We start from the raw sequence: 18,119 nt of genomic DNA, 5'->3' as shown, positions 1-18,119 counted from the left end.
GTGCTTGATGAAATATAGAGAAGAACAATGAGACAGAATAGTAACTCTTGCTCTCAGAGTTAAATTCTTAATTATATAATCCCTCTCTAAGGAACATTTGTGAAAGCAGGGGTTGAGTCTTTCTCTGCTGATCAACAGGTATCAGTCAGAGTTCTCCAGAGAAAACTATATGAGTTTTTAAATATAAACTCATTTAATCACTGCAAAACCCCTAAGTTAAATAAATACTATTATTTATATATGTAATATATAAAATTATATATTAATAGTATATGTATTAATATACATTAATTATATAATTATATATTGATAGATATAAGTATTACATATATAAATTATATATATACACACATACAGAGAGAGAGAGAGAAAACAGAGAGATTTAAGAAACTGGCTAATGTGATTGCTGGAGATGATATGTCTGAATTCTATAGGGCAAGCTAGAAATTCAGGCAGGATTTCTACATTACAATTTTGATGCAGAAACCAGCAAGTTTGTTTTGCGCTTATGGCCTTCAACTGATTAAATAAGGTCCACCCACTATGGAGATTAATTTTCTTTACTTCAATTCAACTGACTATAAATGTTAATCACATCTAAAAAATATCTTCATAGCAAACAACTGGGCACAGAAACCTTGCCAAGATGACACATAACATTAACAGTCCCACATCTCTGCCATCCAACCCAGATATGCTGGTTCCCACTACCTGAGTGTCTCTGGCTCCAGCTGGTCCTAGAACTCATGTGCTACCCTCCAGGAGAGCCCTCCCTAACATCCCCAGCTAAATTTAATTAACCTAGCTCAAGTCAAGCTATCCTGCTGTTTGGATTTCCTCATACCTCTCTATCTTGTTCATTTATTTTTTGTTTGCCTGCTTATTTTCTGTCTCCTGCCTAAAATGAGAACAGAGAGCCTAAACGGTTGTGTTCATCACTTTATCCTTAGAAGTTTATGATAGTGATTAAGAGCATAGACCCCGTAGATGGGCTGCCTGCGCTTGCGTTCAGACTTGTCATTTAGTAGTCGTATGACTTTGGGAAAGTTATCCAATCTCTCTGGGCCTTGGCTTTCTCATCCTTAGAACTAGAGTAATGATAATATTGATTTAACTCCCAGGGTGATTGCAGTGATTGTGTTAATTGATGTAAAGCACGTAGAGCAGTATGTGGCACTGGGTAAGCGCTAAGTGTACAATCTCTTGATTATTATAGTAGGAACTTAGTCAATATGCATTGAAAACGATGAGTGAATGGATTGCAGTGTCTCTTGGCAACTGGCTCCTTGCCTGTGCAACAGCATGTCTTGCTTTGTTCCACTCTAACTCCACTCATACAAAGGAATCCTACTCTCCAGCTGCACTAAAATGTCTTTCAAATCCCCTCTGCTCTTTTGCTTCTGGACATTTTTCTGTTGTTGCCTGCTGCCCCACCTCCTCACCTGACCAACGATTCATCTTGATATACCCCCACCGGGCCTGCTGTTGCCCCCTAGCTTAGTATCTGGTCACTTTTGCCTTTTGCTTGATTCGTTTCCACACTGAGAGATAAGCTTTCTGAGTGTTGACAATACATCTTTCTCATTCCCCACGGCACTCTCAGAACTCACAGCCAGGCAAGGTTCACTGAATGAGTGAATGACTAGAGAGGAAAAAAAAAAAAAATTCCAGGACACTTGATGACCTTAAACAAGACCTTGTTGCAGAGGTGATGAAAAACTGTTAGGGAAGGTTGGGCAGGAGCAGGCTTAGGTAGGTATTAATAGGGCCAGTGAGAAGGAGAGGGAGAAACTAAAGAAACAGATCAAAAGGGCATTCATGAAGATGCAGGACAGCTCTCAGGAACACCACCTTTGGAGTGAGACAGCACAAGGTTCAAAATGCAGCCATGCCATTTGTTGGCTGGGCACCCTTTCCGAGTCACTTAACCCTTACTCTTCACCTGTAGAAGGGCATCATGTAACCCCCTTGCTAGATTATTGAGAGAATTCAATGAAATAGCAATCATGTTATTCATTAAATGGACGTTACTATGAATACAACACATCGAAATGGAGCAATAGGGCTCTCCTCATTTTATCTAAGTTAGTTATAAAGTTGCTTTCCACTCCAAAAAGTGCTTGGAAGCACAAGTGCCAAAAGCTCCTATTCCAATATAGCTACAGTTTTAAAAAAAAAAAAAAAAAAAAAAAAAACAGAAATAAATGCATCCAGACTTTAAAATCTGAAATCAGACTTTGTGATTTTTGTATCCTATGATTGTGATATTTCACAGATGGAAGAGAAACTAAAGATCATCTTACAAACCACCTGTCCAAAACTTAGATGTCCTGGACAATATTTCTCATTCACCGAGTCACAAAGTATTCTTTAGGCACCCATTCTATCGGTGAATAAGACCATCCTGGTACTGCTCTATAGGGTTCACATTCCTATGAGAGAGAAGGGCAAGCAGATGGTTCCAGGCGGGGAGTGCTGTGAGGAGGAAGGACATTGGGCTAGGAGAGCACATGGGAGAGGTAACTACTACTGGTCCAGGCTCCCCAGGGAAGCTGGGATGTGACCACTGGTTGTGAATAGCTAGGCAAGGGAGGGTAGAGTGGGAACAAGTGTTTCAGGCAATGGGGTTAGAATGTGCTCAGGCTTGGAGGTTTGAAAGAGCCTAAGTAAGCTTGAAAGGTTTTTTTTTAGGTTGGAATCCAGCTGCAAAACATTCTTCCATGATGAGCAGGAAGTTCTTCCTTAAGAAAAGTTTCTGGGAGTTCCCATCATGGCTCAGTGGTTAACGAATCCGACTAGAAACCTTGAGGTTGCGGGTTCGATCCCTGGCCTTGCTCAGTGGGTTAAGGATCTGGCGTTGCCGTGAGCTGTGGTGTAGTTTACAGATGTGGCTTGGATCCCGCAATGCTATGGCTCTGGCATAGGCTGGTGGCTACAGCTCTGATTCGACCCCTAGCCTGGGAACCTCCATATGCCGCAGGTGCAGCCCTAGAAAAGGCAAAAAGACAAAAAAAAAAAAAAAAAAAGAAAGAAAGAAAAGAAAAGTTTCTAAGTCTTACTCTATGAGACATTGTATAGTAGGTGTATATTGATTTAGAATACATAATGGAATGGAATATAACAATGTAACAAAGATAACACTCTCTCTGCACCTTGATTATTAGGAGGAAACTTGCTTCTAAGCCCAGACTAATGAAGCATAAAACTGCTTCAGAGAGGGAGCCAGAAAGCTTGGGAATCCCTGTCCACGATGATTAGCTTTGAGGTTGTGAAAAAATAGGAATATTATAACAACACTAGGGATATTATATACACTCCATCACCTAAAGGAACAGGTGACAAAAATCTTGTTATATTAGCACTGCATTTCTAAAAATCATTATCCTGGTTGCTTTAGAATGTATTCAGTTTGGATACAAACACGACTCTTTCATGAAAAGTTCATTCTCCTTGGATTCACTTTACCACACCCTAAGACATAATACTAAGTCACAATTATCACAATATACTGGTAGTGGCATAGAAACAGACTAATGTACCAATGATACTGAGTAAAGAGTTCAAATAAAAAGACCCACGAATATGTAAGAACTTAATTTAGAATAAAGATGCCACCACAAATCAATAGAGAAAAAGACTGTACCAGAAAATGTTGGGAAAATTATGCAACTATATAGAAAAAAAGCACAGAATTCACAACATTAAGACTGGGAGAAGACAATTGTTGTATATTAAACTTTAAATATATAAACTGTAAAAGGAACTCTTAAAAAACAAAAAGGCAGATAACTCGATAGAAAAATGAGCAAAGGATATGGGTTCTATATCTTGGACATATATATCTCTCCAAGATATAAGACCAAGATATATATAAATATTTATTTATTTATTCTATGTATATTTTTAACCAAGATATATATGTAACCAAGAGATATCTTTTTACACATAGTTTTATATATCTCATATATTTTTATTATATATATGTGTAACATATATATATTTCTCCAAGAGAAATTCTTGGACAGATGCAAGAGGAGACACGCATGTAAAGACTTTCATTGCAGTGTCACTGAATAAGGCTGCTATAGGGAAGTTAAGTTTCATCACAAGGGAAATGAGAAATGAAATGTGATGGGTACACTGTACTGAGTACTCAGCAGAGTTGAAAAGTGAGGGGCACTACATACATGCAACCCTAGATAAATAAATCCTGGAGACCTAACACACAGTAGAGCAATTGTAGATAACAAAATAGTATTATAAATCTTGCTAAGTGACTGGATCTTAACTGTTCCCAACAGTAAAAGAAGTGATCAGCATGTGGCAAGACAGAGGTGTTAACTATTGCTGCAGTGGCAATCATACTGCAACACAAATTTATCACATCAATACATTGTACACCTTAGACTTACACACAACGTTGTATGTCAAGTATACTTCAGTAAAAAAAGAAAGATCAGGAGTTCCCATGGTGGCTCAGTGGTTGGTGAATCCGACTAAGAACCATGAGGTTGCAGGTTCAATCCCTGGCCTTGCTCAGTGGGTTTAGGATCCGGCATTGCCATGAGCTGTGGTGTAGGTTGCAAACGTGGCTCGGATCTGGCGTTGCTGTGGCTGTGGTGTAGGTCAGCGGCGACAGCTCCGATTCGACCCCAAGCCTGGGAACCTCCCTATGCCTCGGGTGCGGCCCTGAAAAAGACAAAAAGTTAACAAAAAAGGAGAGATTAGCCAACAGCCAAGTGGATCAATCTTAAAACCTAATGCTGAATGGGGGGGGGGCGGGGAGTAAGAAACAGAAGACAGACTATAACACAGTCCACCTGTAAATTAAGAACAGATATACACACAAACCCTGGTTCTTTTACAAGGATCCCTATACTTTGTACACACACCAAATATATATCATGTCTGTGTGAGGGAGGATAAAGGGAGTAGACACTGGTCTTGCCCCAAAGAATGAAAAGAGCATCCCGGTTTCAGTCCCCTGTTGACACACAATCTCCACAACTTGCATTTCTCCACAACTTGTGACCAAGACATTGACTATTCATGGATGTTTGTAGAGAACAGCCTGGGAAGACAGAGGCAGTATCTGTCTCCAGAGCAGAGTGCAGTTTTTTTTTTTTTTTTGGCTGCCCAGAATGATAAAGATGATGTCACACTTCAGGACAAAAGATGCATATTTTCTTTTCTTTTCTTTTCTTTTTCTTTTTTTTTTTTTTTTTTTTTTGGTCTTCTCTAGGACCGCTCCCACGGCATATGGAAGTTCCCAGGCTAGGGGTTGAATCAGAGCTGTAGCTGCCAACCTATGCCAGAGCCACAGCAAAACTTGATCTGAGCCGCATCTGCAACCTACACCACAGCTCATGGCAACGCCAGATCCTTAACCCACTGAGCAAGACCGAGGATCAAACCCGCAACCTCGTGGTTCCTAGTCAGATTCATTAACCACTGAGCCACGACGGGAACTCCAAAAGATGCATATGTTTGCAAGAAGCCAGTTGGAAAAGTTTGGGAGTTCTAAGCTCAAGATTCCTCAGATGTAACACAATCCACTGCATGTGCAGTAGCTGCCGCTGCATTTCTCTTATGGTAGTTCAGGGACCAGGGCAACCAATGTGAACATGAAGACACTTTCAATATAGTGAGAAGTAAAGTCCCTTGTTTCTGATCCAGGAGTCTTGTGTCCTCTGCCAGCATCCACAAAACTGTGTTATTCTATCTTATTTGTTTGCAAGTAAGGTAAAATCTCAGAATTTGTGTTTCTAACAAGTTCCTAGGTGCTACTGATGCTGCTGGCCCGGGGATCCCATGCTACAGGCCTGGGAACACTACTGATCTAGGACATACCAGGAAAGGTATTTAACTTTCTGTGCTTCAGTTTCTGCATTTGAAAACATGGGGAAAATAATACCAACTTATAGGCTTTTGGTGGAAATTAAATGAGTTTATATGTGTTGAGTACTTAAAACCATGACTAGCACATATAAAGAATTTTGTGTTTTCTATAATTATTAATATAAATATTTCTCCTAAGTTAACACAAGCTGGCTAAGACCCTTATCACCTGGAAAGGCATCCTCATGATAATGCTGCTTTTGGAAGTTAAAGCACTGTTGAACATCCTTGGTTCTGGAACACATTTCCATGTAGCTCTTTTTTTTTTTTTTTCTGTAACATAACATAGGCTGAGAGTAACAATATTAACAGAGTTTCCCAAGATAACAGAAACCAACATTGGCTGGAGAAGCAGGCAGATTGAGTGTACAAGGACTAAGTGAGAAGGCTAAGGAAATGTAAACCCCAGCCTCCCTTAAAGCAATGACATGGCCAATGCAGCGGACAAATAGAGTGAGGGATGAGCTAAAATGGAGAATAAAGTCCAGACTGGAAGCAGAGAGGTGGAAGAAGGTAGAGAGCAAGAAAGTGATGAGATATTTGAGAAACAAGCTAGAGGAATAGAGGAAGAAAGGAAAATTGAGAAGGAAGACAGGAGAAAGAGAAGAGAAGTAAACAAACACGGTCCTTTTTCCTAAGGAGCATCTTTCCCTAGAGCATATATATGTCCGGCACAAATTAGTAACAGTAACTTTTTTTTTTTTTTGCTTTTTGCCATTTCTTGGGCCGCTCCCGCAGCATATGGAGGTTCCCAGGCTAGGGGTCTAATCAGCGCTGTAGCTGCCAGCCTACACCACAGCCACAGCAACGCGGGATCCGAGCCACCTCTGCAACCTACACCACAGCTCTCGTTGTTAATCCACTGAGCAAGGGCAGGGATTGAACCTACAACCTCATGGTTCCTAGTCGGATTCGATAACCACTGCGCCACGATGGGAACTCCGTTAACAGTAACTTTTGATGCCATGTTACAGCAGAAATGTTTTGCATTTTAAACACCTTTAATGTCACCCTGTTTCTTGCCTTACTGCTCTACTTAATAAACCCATTTCATCCCTGCTCTGCAGATTCTAGCTCCCATCTCTTTCTTTCAAGCTGAAAGTGTAGTGAAACATCAACTGTTTCCACGAAACTAATTCTAGTTTCAACAAAACCTAGAACATTCTTTTATACCATAACAGTACATATTTTAGATGAGCAAGCTTTTCATAAAAATTGCAAAGGAAGTAAATTATAGAAAAAGAAAAGGATCTATTGTGGTCAAGTATAGAACTATAAGAAAAGCCTCTCCTTCCTCACTGTCTCCTTAGATGAGGTTTAGGGTCTATGGAGGAAGAACTCATGGGACAGTAGGATCTCCTACTCATCTCTTCTGCCCTCTCTGCCATCACTCCTCGGTGCTGCTAGCAGCAACCCCTCAAGGACAAGTACTGAATTTGGTTGGGTTTAAATAAAACTATTTTTTCTGAAAGAGAGAGAGAAAGTTATCAGTTCTCTCTGTTTTAAATATATTCCGAAAAGTTTTTACTGCTAGTGTTTTCCCTCAACTTACAACTCCTTTATCAAAAAAAAAAAAAAAAAAAAGAGAGAGAGAGAGAGATCTGATGTTTACTGTGAAAATTACAGTGCCTGTTTCTTAGTATTTTCTATTTAAAAATGTGCCCAAATCAGGCTGTGGAGAAAAGGGAAGCCTCCTGCACTGTTGGTGGGAATGTAAACTGGTACAGCCACCATGGAGAACAGTTTGGAGATACCTTAGAAAGCTATACATAGAACTTCCATATGACCCTGCAATCCCACTCCTGGGCATCTATCCGGACAAAACTCTACTTAAAAGAGACACGTGCACCCGCATGTTCATTGCAACACTATTCACAATAGCCAGGACGTGGAAACAACCCAAATGTCCATCAACAGATGATTGGATTCGGAAGATGTGGTATATATACACAGTGGAATACTACTCCGCCATAAAAAGGAATGACATCATGCCATTTGCAGCAACATGGATGGAACTAGAGAATCTCATACTGAGTGAAATGAGCCAGAAAGACAAAGACAAATACCATATGATATCACTTATAACTGGAATCTAATATCCAGCACAAATGAACATCTCTTCAGAAAAGAAAATCATGGACTTGGAGAAAAGACTTGTGGCTGCCTGATGGGAGGGGGAGGGAGTGGGAGGGATCGGGAGCTTGGGCTTCTCAGACACAACTTAGAATAGATTTGCAAGGAGATCCTGCTGAGTAGCATTGAGAATTTTGTCTAGATACTCATGTTGCAACAGAAGAAAGGGTGGGGAAAAAATGTAATTGTAATGTATACATGTAAGGATAACTAGATCCCCTTGCTGTACAGTGGGAAAATTAAAAAAAAATTTTTAAAAATGTGCCCAAATCAATAATGAGGAAAAGTTATAGCCTGTAACTGATATACTCTGTGGCCCCAAAGAGGTCCAATGTCTCAATTAAGAGCCTGGAAACGTCACTCCACAAATAAAGGACATGCTAGAAAATCAATTGCTAACGCTAAAAAATGAAAAAAAAAAAAAACCAAAAAACAAAAAACAAAACCTTCCAAATCAAAAAGCCCTTGGGGAGGGGCATCAATACCTGAGGACCTTAATTACTGCAAAGTAGAAAAAGAAGACCTAACCCACCTCTGCAGTGCATGGTCAGTCAGTATAATTTCTAAAACTACTTTATTCAGTCTTGGAATCTAATTTATTCATGATATGATTCTAGTAAAAATTGGGAGCAAATTGCCTCCTCAACTTCTAGTATTCCCCAGGGGCTATTTAGCAAGAGGAACAGCTTCTTGTTTTTTACGTCGGTCTGTTAGTTATACGTACTGTGGGGAAGTCAGGACTGTGAAGACATCATTGATGAAACATGTAAAGATGGCCTTTTGCATGGGTCTGATTGAAAGGGACAACACTATTTGAGCTACACAGGTCACACTGTCTGTCATTCAGTGTCTAGATGCTGTTTCTTACATAACCGGGATGAACAGTCAGCAGTACACAAAACAAAACAACAAAAGTTCAGCACTGCTTGGGGGTCAAGCTGAATTTAAATGATGGGTCTCTTTTTAACTCACTAGATTTTTTTTTCCCCCACTTTCCCAAAGGAGGGAAAACTATGTGTTTGCCATCCTTCTAGATGAAACACAGTCATGGGCAAAATTTAATGTCAATCCCCTTTGAACTAGCCTCCCTCGTGATTGTAACAATTAGCTCATGCACCAGGCAGAGTCCAGTCAACAGGCAAGGACTGTTGACTGGACATGACTCTTAATGATCACTTCCTTAAGAAGTGATGGTGGATGTGGCAAATTGTGTGGCTTGACAAGATCTTTGTTTTGCCTCGTTCAGAAAAAGAGCTAATTTTTAAAAAAGGTCATCTTCATTATTTTCATGATTTATCTCTCTAGATGCCACATTTCATCTTTCTGCAATGTCTTATTTCAGTGGATCCACAAAGGTCAAATGTCCACCAAATTGGAACCAATATTTTCTGTTAGTGTGGAACATGTTTATGCGTATTTTCTTCCTTAAAAAGCTGTTTTAAAAATTGATTTTTTTTTCTCTTTAACTGTCTCTGATGCTAACTTAATTAAATGATGGCTCAGATTTGCTTAGGTTTAAGTAGAATTTTTAAGTTTTTTTAATTTTAGAAATATATTTAATTGCATGATGTAGCTGTCACCTTTCAGATTTGAAAAAGTCATAGAGAATACGACCTCAAATCTATCTCCTATATTTTGATTCTCTACTTTGTCCTTTTTTTTTTTTTTTTACTAGAACAATCAAATTTATCTTCTTGGGTTTAAATCATTAATAGAGAAACAACAAGAAAAGATGACCAAACCAAAAAGCCAAAAAATGTATTGAATGGAGAAATAAACTGTAATTAGTAAAAAAGAAAAAAAAAGATTGGATAAAAGAATTATAGTCAGAGTGTCAAATAAAAGAGAAAGAAATTCGACACGGGAGGAAAAGAGGATGGAGAAGTCAACTATGTTCCTTTTTTAAACTCTCTGTCCAAGAACACTTGGGCTCAATTTTAAAGATTATCGGAAGCACCAAAGGAGCTAGCTCTGGGCTTCTCTGAGGATCCAGCAAAGATTCAACGATTGCATGCTGAATCTTTGTGTTCTAGGTAGGAGTATTTACCAGGGATTTTGTTTTGTCTGGGTTTTCAATGGCCCAGCCCCAGCTGTACTTTTTCGGACAGACCGGACAGACCGCAGCTTCAATCAACAGAGGGTTTGTAGCAATCCCTTCCCAAGCTTCCCTCCCCCTGTGGGATGGAGTAATTAACAGACCATTAAGTCAATTCTTCTTTATTGAGGGGAATACTGTGCAGGTCATTTCTTTGAAAACTTTTGTTCTTGAAGGAAATTACAGGATTGGTTTATGCTTAGAACATAGTCTGGTGAACTCGGGAGTCGAGAGGCAAGTTTCTGCAGCCCAGGGACCACGAAGCCTATGAGGATAATGACTCTAATCCCATTATAAAAAGATTTCTCCCAACCTCGCCCTTCTTTTATTTTTTTTCTTTTAAAAAACAGTTAAACAGTTAAATGAAAAACGATTTGCTCATTTGGTAATAACTAATGGGACCATGAATTACGGAGATGCCCCAGACTGAAGTTTATCTTGGTGTCAATAAATCTCTAAACAACTGCGACAAAACAAAGTACTGCCACCATTGCTTCTTTTTATTTCCATATTAATCAAAGGCATCTGCTCCTGTCCTCTATCTGGTAGAGGGAATGGGTAATGAGTTTTTCGGCATCTGAAAAAGCCTCTGAAAGGTGGGCTTGCAAACACCCCTATTTGGTGGCGGGGGGAGTTTTTAATCTTAGGACTTAGATAACCTGTTTTCCCCTAGGGTTTGAGGACCCAGAAGGCAGGGGCCATTTCTTGTGCCTTTGGATGTTCTACTTCTCTTGTTGTTTGGCTCATTTTTCTCCAGTGCCCCTCACAGTGCCTGGCACAAGGAAAGCACGCAGAAAGTGTTGATCGCTGAAATGGAGGAAGATTAATTAAGAAATTCCAAAGGAAGTAGTGTTAAGGCTTATATCGCTGGGAATGCAGTAGAAAGCTGTATGTTTATGTATGTGCTCAAAGGATGCTATGAAAGTCCTTGTCCTTTCCTGGACTAAGCAGGAGGGAGGGGCCGTTGAATAATCAAGGCCAGAAGAGAGTCTTCATAAAATGTGCCTGCTCCAATTTCTGCTTCAGCCCATGGAGTTAAGGATCCTGCCAGTGGCAGAAAGTCATTACAGGAACCCACAGCTTAGCGGCACGCTGGGGGCGGGCGGTGGGGGATGGGGGAGGTGGGGGATGGGCTCTCGGAACCCAGCTTCTGGAGTTTGTTGGGCCAAAGAAGGGTGCGAAGGATTGACAGGTTGCGTCTTACACTTACACTGTGGCGCCCCCAGAATCAGACCTAGGCTCTTGCACCCTGTGAGGTGTCTGTCTCTGGCCATCACTGATCAAATCCTGGCCAAACGGAACCCCAAACCTTTCGAGGCAGCTATCTCAAGTTGTTTCCCAGAACTTGCCTTCAGCGCTGCGCGCTTCCTGCCCTCCCCAACCACTCTGCTTTCACCCTAACTCCATGACATGGGACACCGCCACAAAACCCAGAACTGTGCACCCCTCCCTCTCCGCCTCCTGGGACCCCAGCCCCAGCAGGTCTCACCCCCATCCCCCTCCCCGGAGACTTGTTGAACTCCCAGGAGGCGGGCTGAACTTCGTTTCCTGATTGACCACTTCGGGAACAAAGTCCTCACTTTGGAGAGGGCCCGGATTGGGTTAGAAGCAAAGGCTCGGCGCCAGGGGCCGTGGTCCGGGCGCGCCTCGGGGATCGAGCCTGCCGGGTCCTCCGTGAGGCCTCCGGCGAGGAAAGGCTGCTGGGGAAGGCACAGCAGCTGGGATCTCCCGGACTGACCTGGACCCGATCTCCTTAGCAAAGTTGACGGAGTGTCAGCGCGCGCCTGGTCTTGGAATAAAGAGACGAAAGAGCGCTCCCGCACTCTCCACCCGAGTTTGGATTTGTTTGCTATTCTTGTTTTTACTTCCACCCACTTTCCATAAACGCTTAAGTATATCCCGTCTCTTAGGAAGTGTCTGCGTAGTCTGGATTGGGTCTAGTCCCGCGATGTCCCTCTCCCGCGCTTCTTCCTTCCTCTGCGCCCTAGCCTCTCTGGGCCTGAGGAGCGAACAGCGAGGAGTCAGGGGTTGGGGCCCGGAGACCCATGCTTCCTACAAGACGAAGCCGGGACTCCAGGAGCCCCAGATCCACGCGGAGCCGCGGTCTCCACACTGACCCGCTCGGCGTAAGACCCCACAGCCAGAGGCGAGGTGCGGAGCCAGTTTTTTCCGCGCGGGACCCAGATGCGCTCCCAGCTCTCCTCTCCCCGCCGCCAGATGCAGAGGACAGAGGGTGGGGCCTTGTACTGTGTCAGTGGGCGGTGAAATTGCGGGCTTGTGGGATCCGACTGACTCAGGAGGGATCTAGAGCTGGGGCTCCAGGGGGTCCCAACGATCACTGATTCCCGCGGCTCTCTTGCTTTTTCCCCGCACCCCACCGTCTTCCGCCCCCTCGCAGCCCCGCGACTGCATTGTCTCAGGGAAAGTTTCACTGAAAACGGACACAACTGAAAAACGACTGCAGACTCGAACCTACGGGGGAAATGGGTACGCGGGAGGTTCAGAAACTTTGACGCGGTGGGAAAGGAGGGGGCACTGGTTCTCCCGAAAGCTTGCCTGGAGGCGGGCAGAAGATGCCGGCGCACTTCGCTCACCACGGCCCCTCCCCTGGCCTATTTCTTTCCAAAGACGCTTCCAGCGCCCTTCTGCTGCGGCTCCTCCTCTTGCTTCGATTCCTGAGCCTGAGGAGCCTGGAGGAGCCTGGACCAGCCTGTCCCGGAAGAGGCCCCAGGGAACAAGGCTCCAGGATCGCGAAGGCTTCGCGGAGTCCGGGTCGCAAGCCTGGCCCGGCCGGGGGGGAGCATCCGCTGGGAGGGCCAGGAGCGTAGCGGCCAGGCCGCCCAAGTTGGGAGCCCACCTTGAACACTGGCTGCGGGAAGCGGAGAGAGGAGCGCCAAGTCTCCAGAAGAGAGCAGAAAAGCGCAGTTAAATCTTGTTAGCTGGACGAGGTGCTCAGAGAATCCATCACCCTTCCAGAGGGAAAGGGTTTTTGCACTTTCTGCTAGGGGAGGCCCAGAAGCTGGGCGGGGGGGTGGGGGAGGGGGGGAGTTTGAGGAGACGTAAGGCTCCTCTTGTAGCCTCTTGTAAGGCTCCTCTTGGTCTTTTAGGGACCATTGGGCTTCTACTAAGACCAATTCTGGTCGCCCCTCCCTGCCCCCTTTTTAGGGGATTTAAATCCAGAACCCCAGGGAACAGGGCGAGGGTCTCTAGGAGCAAAGGTCTATCGGACCCTGGGCACCCTAGCGGCGTTCCTTTTCTAAGTGGGACCTTCTCCCTGCCTTAATATTCGGTCACCGATGAAAGGACATCCATCGTGAGGATTCTAGTCCAAGTTTCTCAAGTTATCTTTGTCCACAAGGCTTTTGCAGCCCTTTGAAATGTAAAAGAACATACATATACATATATATATATATATATACATATATATATATATATATATTTGTGTGTGTGTGTGGAGGGAAGGGATCAATGGCCCTGTTTCTAAACTGAATTAAAAACTGCTTTAAACTTAATTTTCGAGAAGGTGATGAATTGGCAATGAAAAAAATCCGGCCAAGAATCCATTCTCATTTTCCGGCCCACGGACTTTTGTTTCTGGCATCAGTAAATCGAGAATGTAATGAGAAATGCGCGGAAGAGTCGCCTGCAAAGTCACACTTGAAGGCAGACGGGCCTGCACCTGGGCAGGGCCCATCCTGCGGGGTGAGTGAGGAATGTTCCTTTCCCAGTAAATCTAGAAACTCCAGACGACCTGGCTCCCACATCGCCTTTCTCCTTGGGTTCCTGCCCAAGGAGGTTAAAGGAATTAAATTAAAGGAATCCTTTCTCCCCACCTTTAGGTCCAAGGAGTTTTGGGATCCAGAAAAGAGAACTGCCCCGTCTAAGGGAACTCCTCCATGCTAGAAACAGCATCTCTTTTCCACTTTGGTTGGAAAATTCTGTATAGAATTTCCCTGGGCTTGAGATTCCTTTTAGCATAGCCCCCCTTCTCCTCCCTCCCCCAGTGAACCTCAGAACTCCATACTGACGGCTGGAGTTAACTCTAGGGATTCCTGCCTGTTGCAGCAGCACTGTGTTAAAAGCCCCCACTCCCCTGGTACAAAGAGTGTGGCCTTATTTCTCTCCAGCGGCCAGTTTAAGGCCCAGCTCTAGAGAAGGGATGAAGCTCACCATTAAGCCAGTGATCTGGCCTCTGGTCTTTCCCCAGGACCAGGCCTTTAAAAACCAAGAAGCAAGTGACTCAGGGGAAAGTCACTTTCCCTGATTGATGAAACCTCTCCCTCCCCTTCCTTTTCTAAATAATAAACTCACAGGGAAAGTCTGGAGGGCTGCCTTGTGTTGGTTTCAAATAAATCCTCAACAGCACTTTCCTCACCCAGAGAAATGAATCACCCCTGGGAAACAGATGATTATTCCCCCATTTGTCTGCCTAAAACCAGTGGAAATACGCACCCTCAGCTATAGACCTTCACTTGGGTCTTTCTCCCTGGCAGTAGGGGAGCTGGGGGTAAAAAAGAGATGCCATAGAATGAGTTAAATAGAACCAGGACCCGCAGAGGTGCCCTCCCAGAGAGGGCCAGCACCGGCAGGTGGTGGGGGACCCAGGAAGGAAAGGGCAGATGCTTCCTAGATGTGCTGTCTCTGCTGGATCCTGGGGAGATACAGCTCTGTGCATCCCCCCACTCCCAAGCCTCCCCCCTTTTGAAGAGGATCTTAGGCCTCAGCCAACAGGGAGGTACTGTTGCATCTAAGCTCCAGGCAGACTCTGAGGTGGTACATTTTAATCAGGTTTCCACTGTCCTTAACGGGGAATAAAGGCCAGTGATGTCTGAGTTATAACCAGGGCTTTATGTCTTGCCCCTTATAAACAAGTACACAAAACCTTCTTGCTGGGTTACTTTTACATATATGAACTATCTGGAAATGTTATGGGGTGGGAAGAGAGACAATTGATTAAAATAACCGCTGTTTTAGCCATTATTTATGTAGAAGACTTTTCTCTCTTCAAGTGCCCCCCCCCATAGCATTTCCAAAAAGTTTGTATTCAACTAATGGGATCTACAGTCTTCTAAGGGTGGAAAAAGAGAATTTCCACTATAAATCTGGAGATACTGAGACTTGGGCAGTCAGCTCACCTTTCAAAGCAGAGAGGCCCTCTCTATCTCTGAGGAGGGGGTGCCAAGGGGTAGGTGGGGGGCTGGGCATTTGCATATGTTTTAGGATGATGCTTTGTGGATTTCCAAAACATAGACTGGATTTTTAACCTGTTTGACTTTTTTCAAAAGGCCACACGGTCCATGTAAAGTAAAAAGTTAACTTACTGTTTTACATTCTCATCTGTTGCCAACACAGCCAGCATAGCCACCACTCTGCCTCTCTTTTCCTGTCACTTTGGGTTTCTAGATTACTTAAAAAACAAAACAAAACAAACCTCAATTGCCAAGCTTATGAGGATCTGATTACTGCAGAAAAATAAGGAGCTCAAAGATCACAAGACTGCCAACTTGGACAAGGCTCCTATTTGAAAGACATTTAGTTGTAATAATTAATACCAATATGTCTGACCTCTTTATCTCTAAATGATCAGATAAGACTTTGGCAACTGCCCTCCCACCCAAATCCCTCTCTCACTCCCAGATATATCTTGCTGGGTCCACTTGTTCCCTACCCACTACCCCAGCTTCAAAAATTTTAGGCAAAGGCAAAGCCAGGATTTAAAGTTTCTTTTTTATTTGAAATCTCATCCAGAAACACTGGTTATTAATAAATATATCATAGTTATCAAGAATATATAAAAAATAAAGACAGGTCTTGTCTTCGAAGCCCTAACAAAATATTTCAAGCAAATGTTCAGGAAAATAAAAACGGCGCCCCCTCCCCAAACCACGAATAAGTTTTCAAAGCTGATGATAGAGAGAGCCAACCCTGCATGCAGGATAACTGAGCAAGGGGTGTGGGGGCAAGCTAGTAGAGGGAGCCCAAGCTCTTGCAACACCTGCCCCTAAAACAGCCCGGGAGGGTTGGGAATGGAGTTTGAAGGTGGGGTGGGGGAGAAGCGCGAGTGCGTGAGTTTGGGTCTTTGCACTCTGTCCCCTTTTGCATTTCCTACAACCACAGACAGATATATGGAGTACTTCAGAGAATTCACTAATAAATCCTTGTTACAAGGAAAATGGTATCACGGCCTGCACAACATGTTTAGACGAGATTCATTGAGAAGCATGCATGCGTTCTTTCGACCTACACTGCGTCTTAAGGAAAACCCACAGGAGACATGTCATGCGGAGGTGAAATTCCAAACTTGGGTCTTGAGATTTTCCCTTTCCTCTCTCCCTCTCTCCATATTGTCTCTCGAAAAACAACTGTGGAAAGGATAGACCATCATAACTGCATCCATCTCAAGGAAATATTTACATTTGTTTCCCACCAAAGGGATGGCTGTCTTTTCCAAAAGCCAGAGAAAGCCAACTCTAAAGTTCCTTTGCAAGTGTTTACACCGATCCCATCTTTATACAACAAATGCAGTTTTGACAAGAGCATATGGCAGTGAGAAATATTGGCGCGGCATGGAGAAAGGAAGCATGCATGCAAGACACACGACATCTGGTTCGAGTCCCCCTTCGCTACCACCTAGAAATTGCAGTTTGATTTTAGTCCTTTCCCTCCGGGGGTCAAGTGGGATCTGAGAGCTCTCAGACTGTGTGGGAGGCCTCGGGGCCCTGCGCCCGCCCTCCCTCCGGCCGAGCTCTCAGCCACCCTCTTCCCTCCCGGCCTGGCACCTCGACCCCTCCCTCCGCTCGCCCCTCATCCTCCGCAGCCGGCCCGGCCCGCTGCTCACTTGAGCAAGTCCTTGGACTCGGCCGACAGCCGGGCCATGTTGGCGGTGGAGAGAGCGGACAGGTGCGGCGGCGGCGGCATCTGGCAGATGGTGCAGGGGCAGGGCAGCCCGGCCCAGTGCTGGAAGCCGCTGCCCAGCTGCAGCGCGGGTGGCGTGGAGGGTGCCTTGAGGAGCGAGTGGGGAGGCCGGATGGTGCCGATGGCGGGCAGCGAGGCGGCGGACAGCGGTGACGACGCGTTGCCGGACGAGAGCGCGCCGCCCAGGATGGGGTGCACCGGGTGCACGGCGTTGGCGGCGTGCGCCGGATGGCCGGCCGAGTGGCCCACGGTCCCGCAGTGGAAGGCCGAGTGGTGGCCCCCATAGATCTCACCAACCAACCTCTTCATCTCCTCCAGGGAGCTGGTGAGCATGAGGATGTAGTTTCTGGCCAGCAGGAGAGTGGCGATCTTGGAGAGCTTGCGTACCGAGGGCCCGTGCGCATATGGCATGACCTCGCGCAGCCCGTCCATGGCGAGGTTCAGGTCATGCATCCGCTTGCGCTCGCGTCCGTTGATCTTCAACCGCAACTGCTGTAGATCCTGCTCCGACAGCTGCTTCTTGATTTTGTACTTGCTGCTCTCGCCCGCGGCCTTGGCGCCGGCCCGCGAGAGGCTTTCCCCGGGCATCTTCTGCACCATATCGCCCTGCGTGGATGAGACCGAGTTGAGGCGGCTCTCCTGGTGGTGGTGATGGCGGTGGTGGTGGTCCCTCAGATACATCTCGTCCATGTCCGGAGATGAAGCTCTGCTGGAGACAGAGCTCGAATCAGAATTCATTTTATTAGAGGGGACGCGGCCCTACCGTGGGGAGGCTTTAGGCGGGAAATTAAAGAAAATCTTGAATTACAAAAATAAAATTAAAAAAAAGAGCTGCGCAGCCCAGCAACCCACTTCTCAGCGGCAAGACCTGAGAAGAAAAGCTGAGGCACTGCCTTTCCCCGCCTTTCTCCCTCCCCACTCCCCTCTCTCTCTGGTTTGGTGGTTTCCTGGACAGCTAGTTGGTGTGTGCTTGAACTAACCTCACGCTGAAAAAGAGGGGCTTTTATAGAGCTGCAGCGGAGAAAAGAGACAAAAGGAACCCTCCTATCTATCCTAGGCTGGTTAGGATGACGTGCCA

At 44.9% G+C, this 18,119-nt stretch overlaps 1 protein-coding gene across 1 annotated transcript; it reads right to left on the bottom strand.

The window, feature by feature from the left end:
• OLIG3 (oligodendrocyte transcription factor 3) lies at nucleotides 16,961–17,779 on the bottom strand. Its single transcript, XM_001928636.3, has one exon. It carries the CDS (start codon nucleotides 17,777–17,779, stop codon nucleotides 16,961–16,963), a length of 819 nt encoding a protein of 272 aa, XP_001928671.1.

Source organism: Sus scrofa, chromosome 1 (assembly GCF_000003025.6).
Source record: "Sus scrofa isolate TJ Tabasco breed Duroc chromosome 1, Sscrofa11.1, whole genome shotgun sequence".
In the NCBI taxonomy this organism is placed as follows: Eukaryota; Metazoa; Chordata; class Mammalia; order Artiodactyla; family Suidae; genus Sus; species Sus scrofa.
Note: the sequence above shows the minus strand (reverse complement) of the source record. Positions and strands in the feature narration are given on the sequence as shown.

Coding starts and splice junctions, on each gene's coding strand:
- OLIG3 (XM_001928636.3), bottom strand. CDS start 17,779: ATGAATTCTGATTCGAGCTCTGTCTCCAGCAGAGCTTCATCTCCGGAC.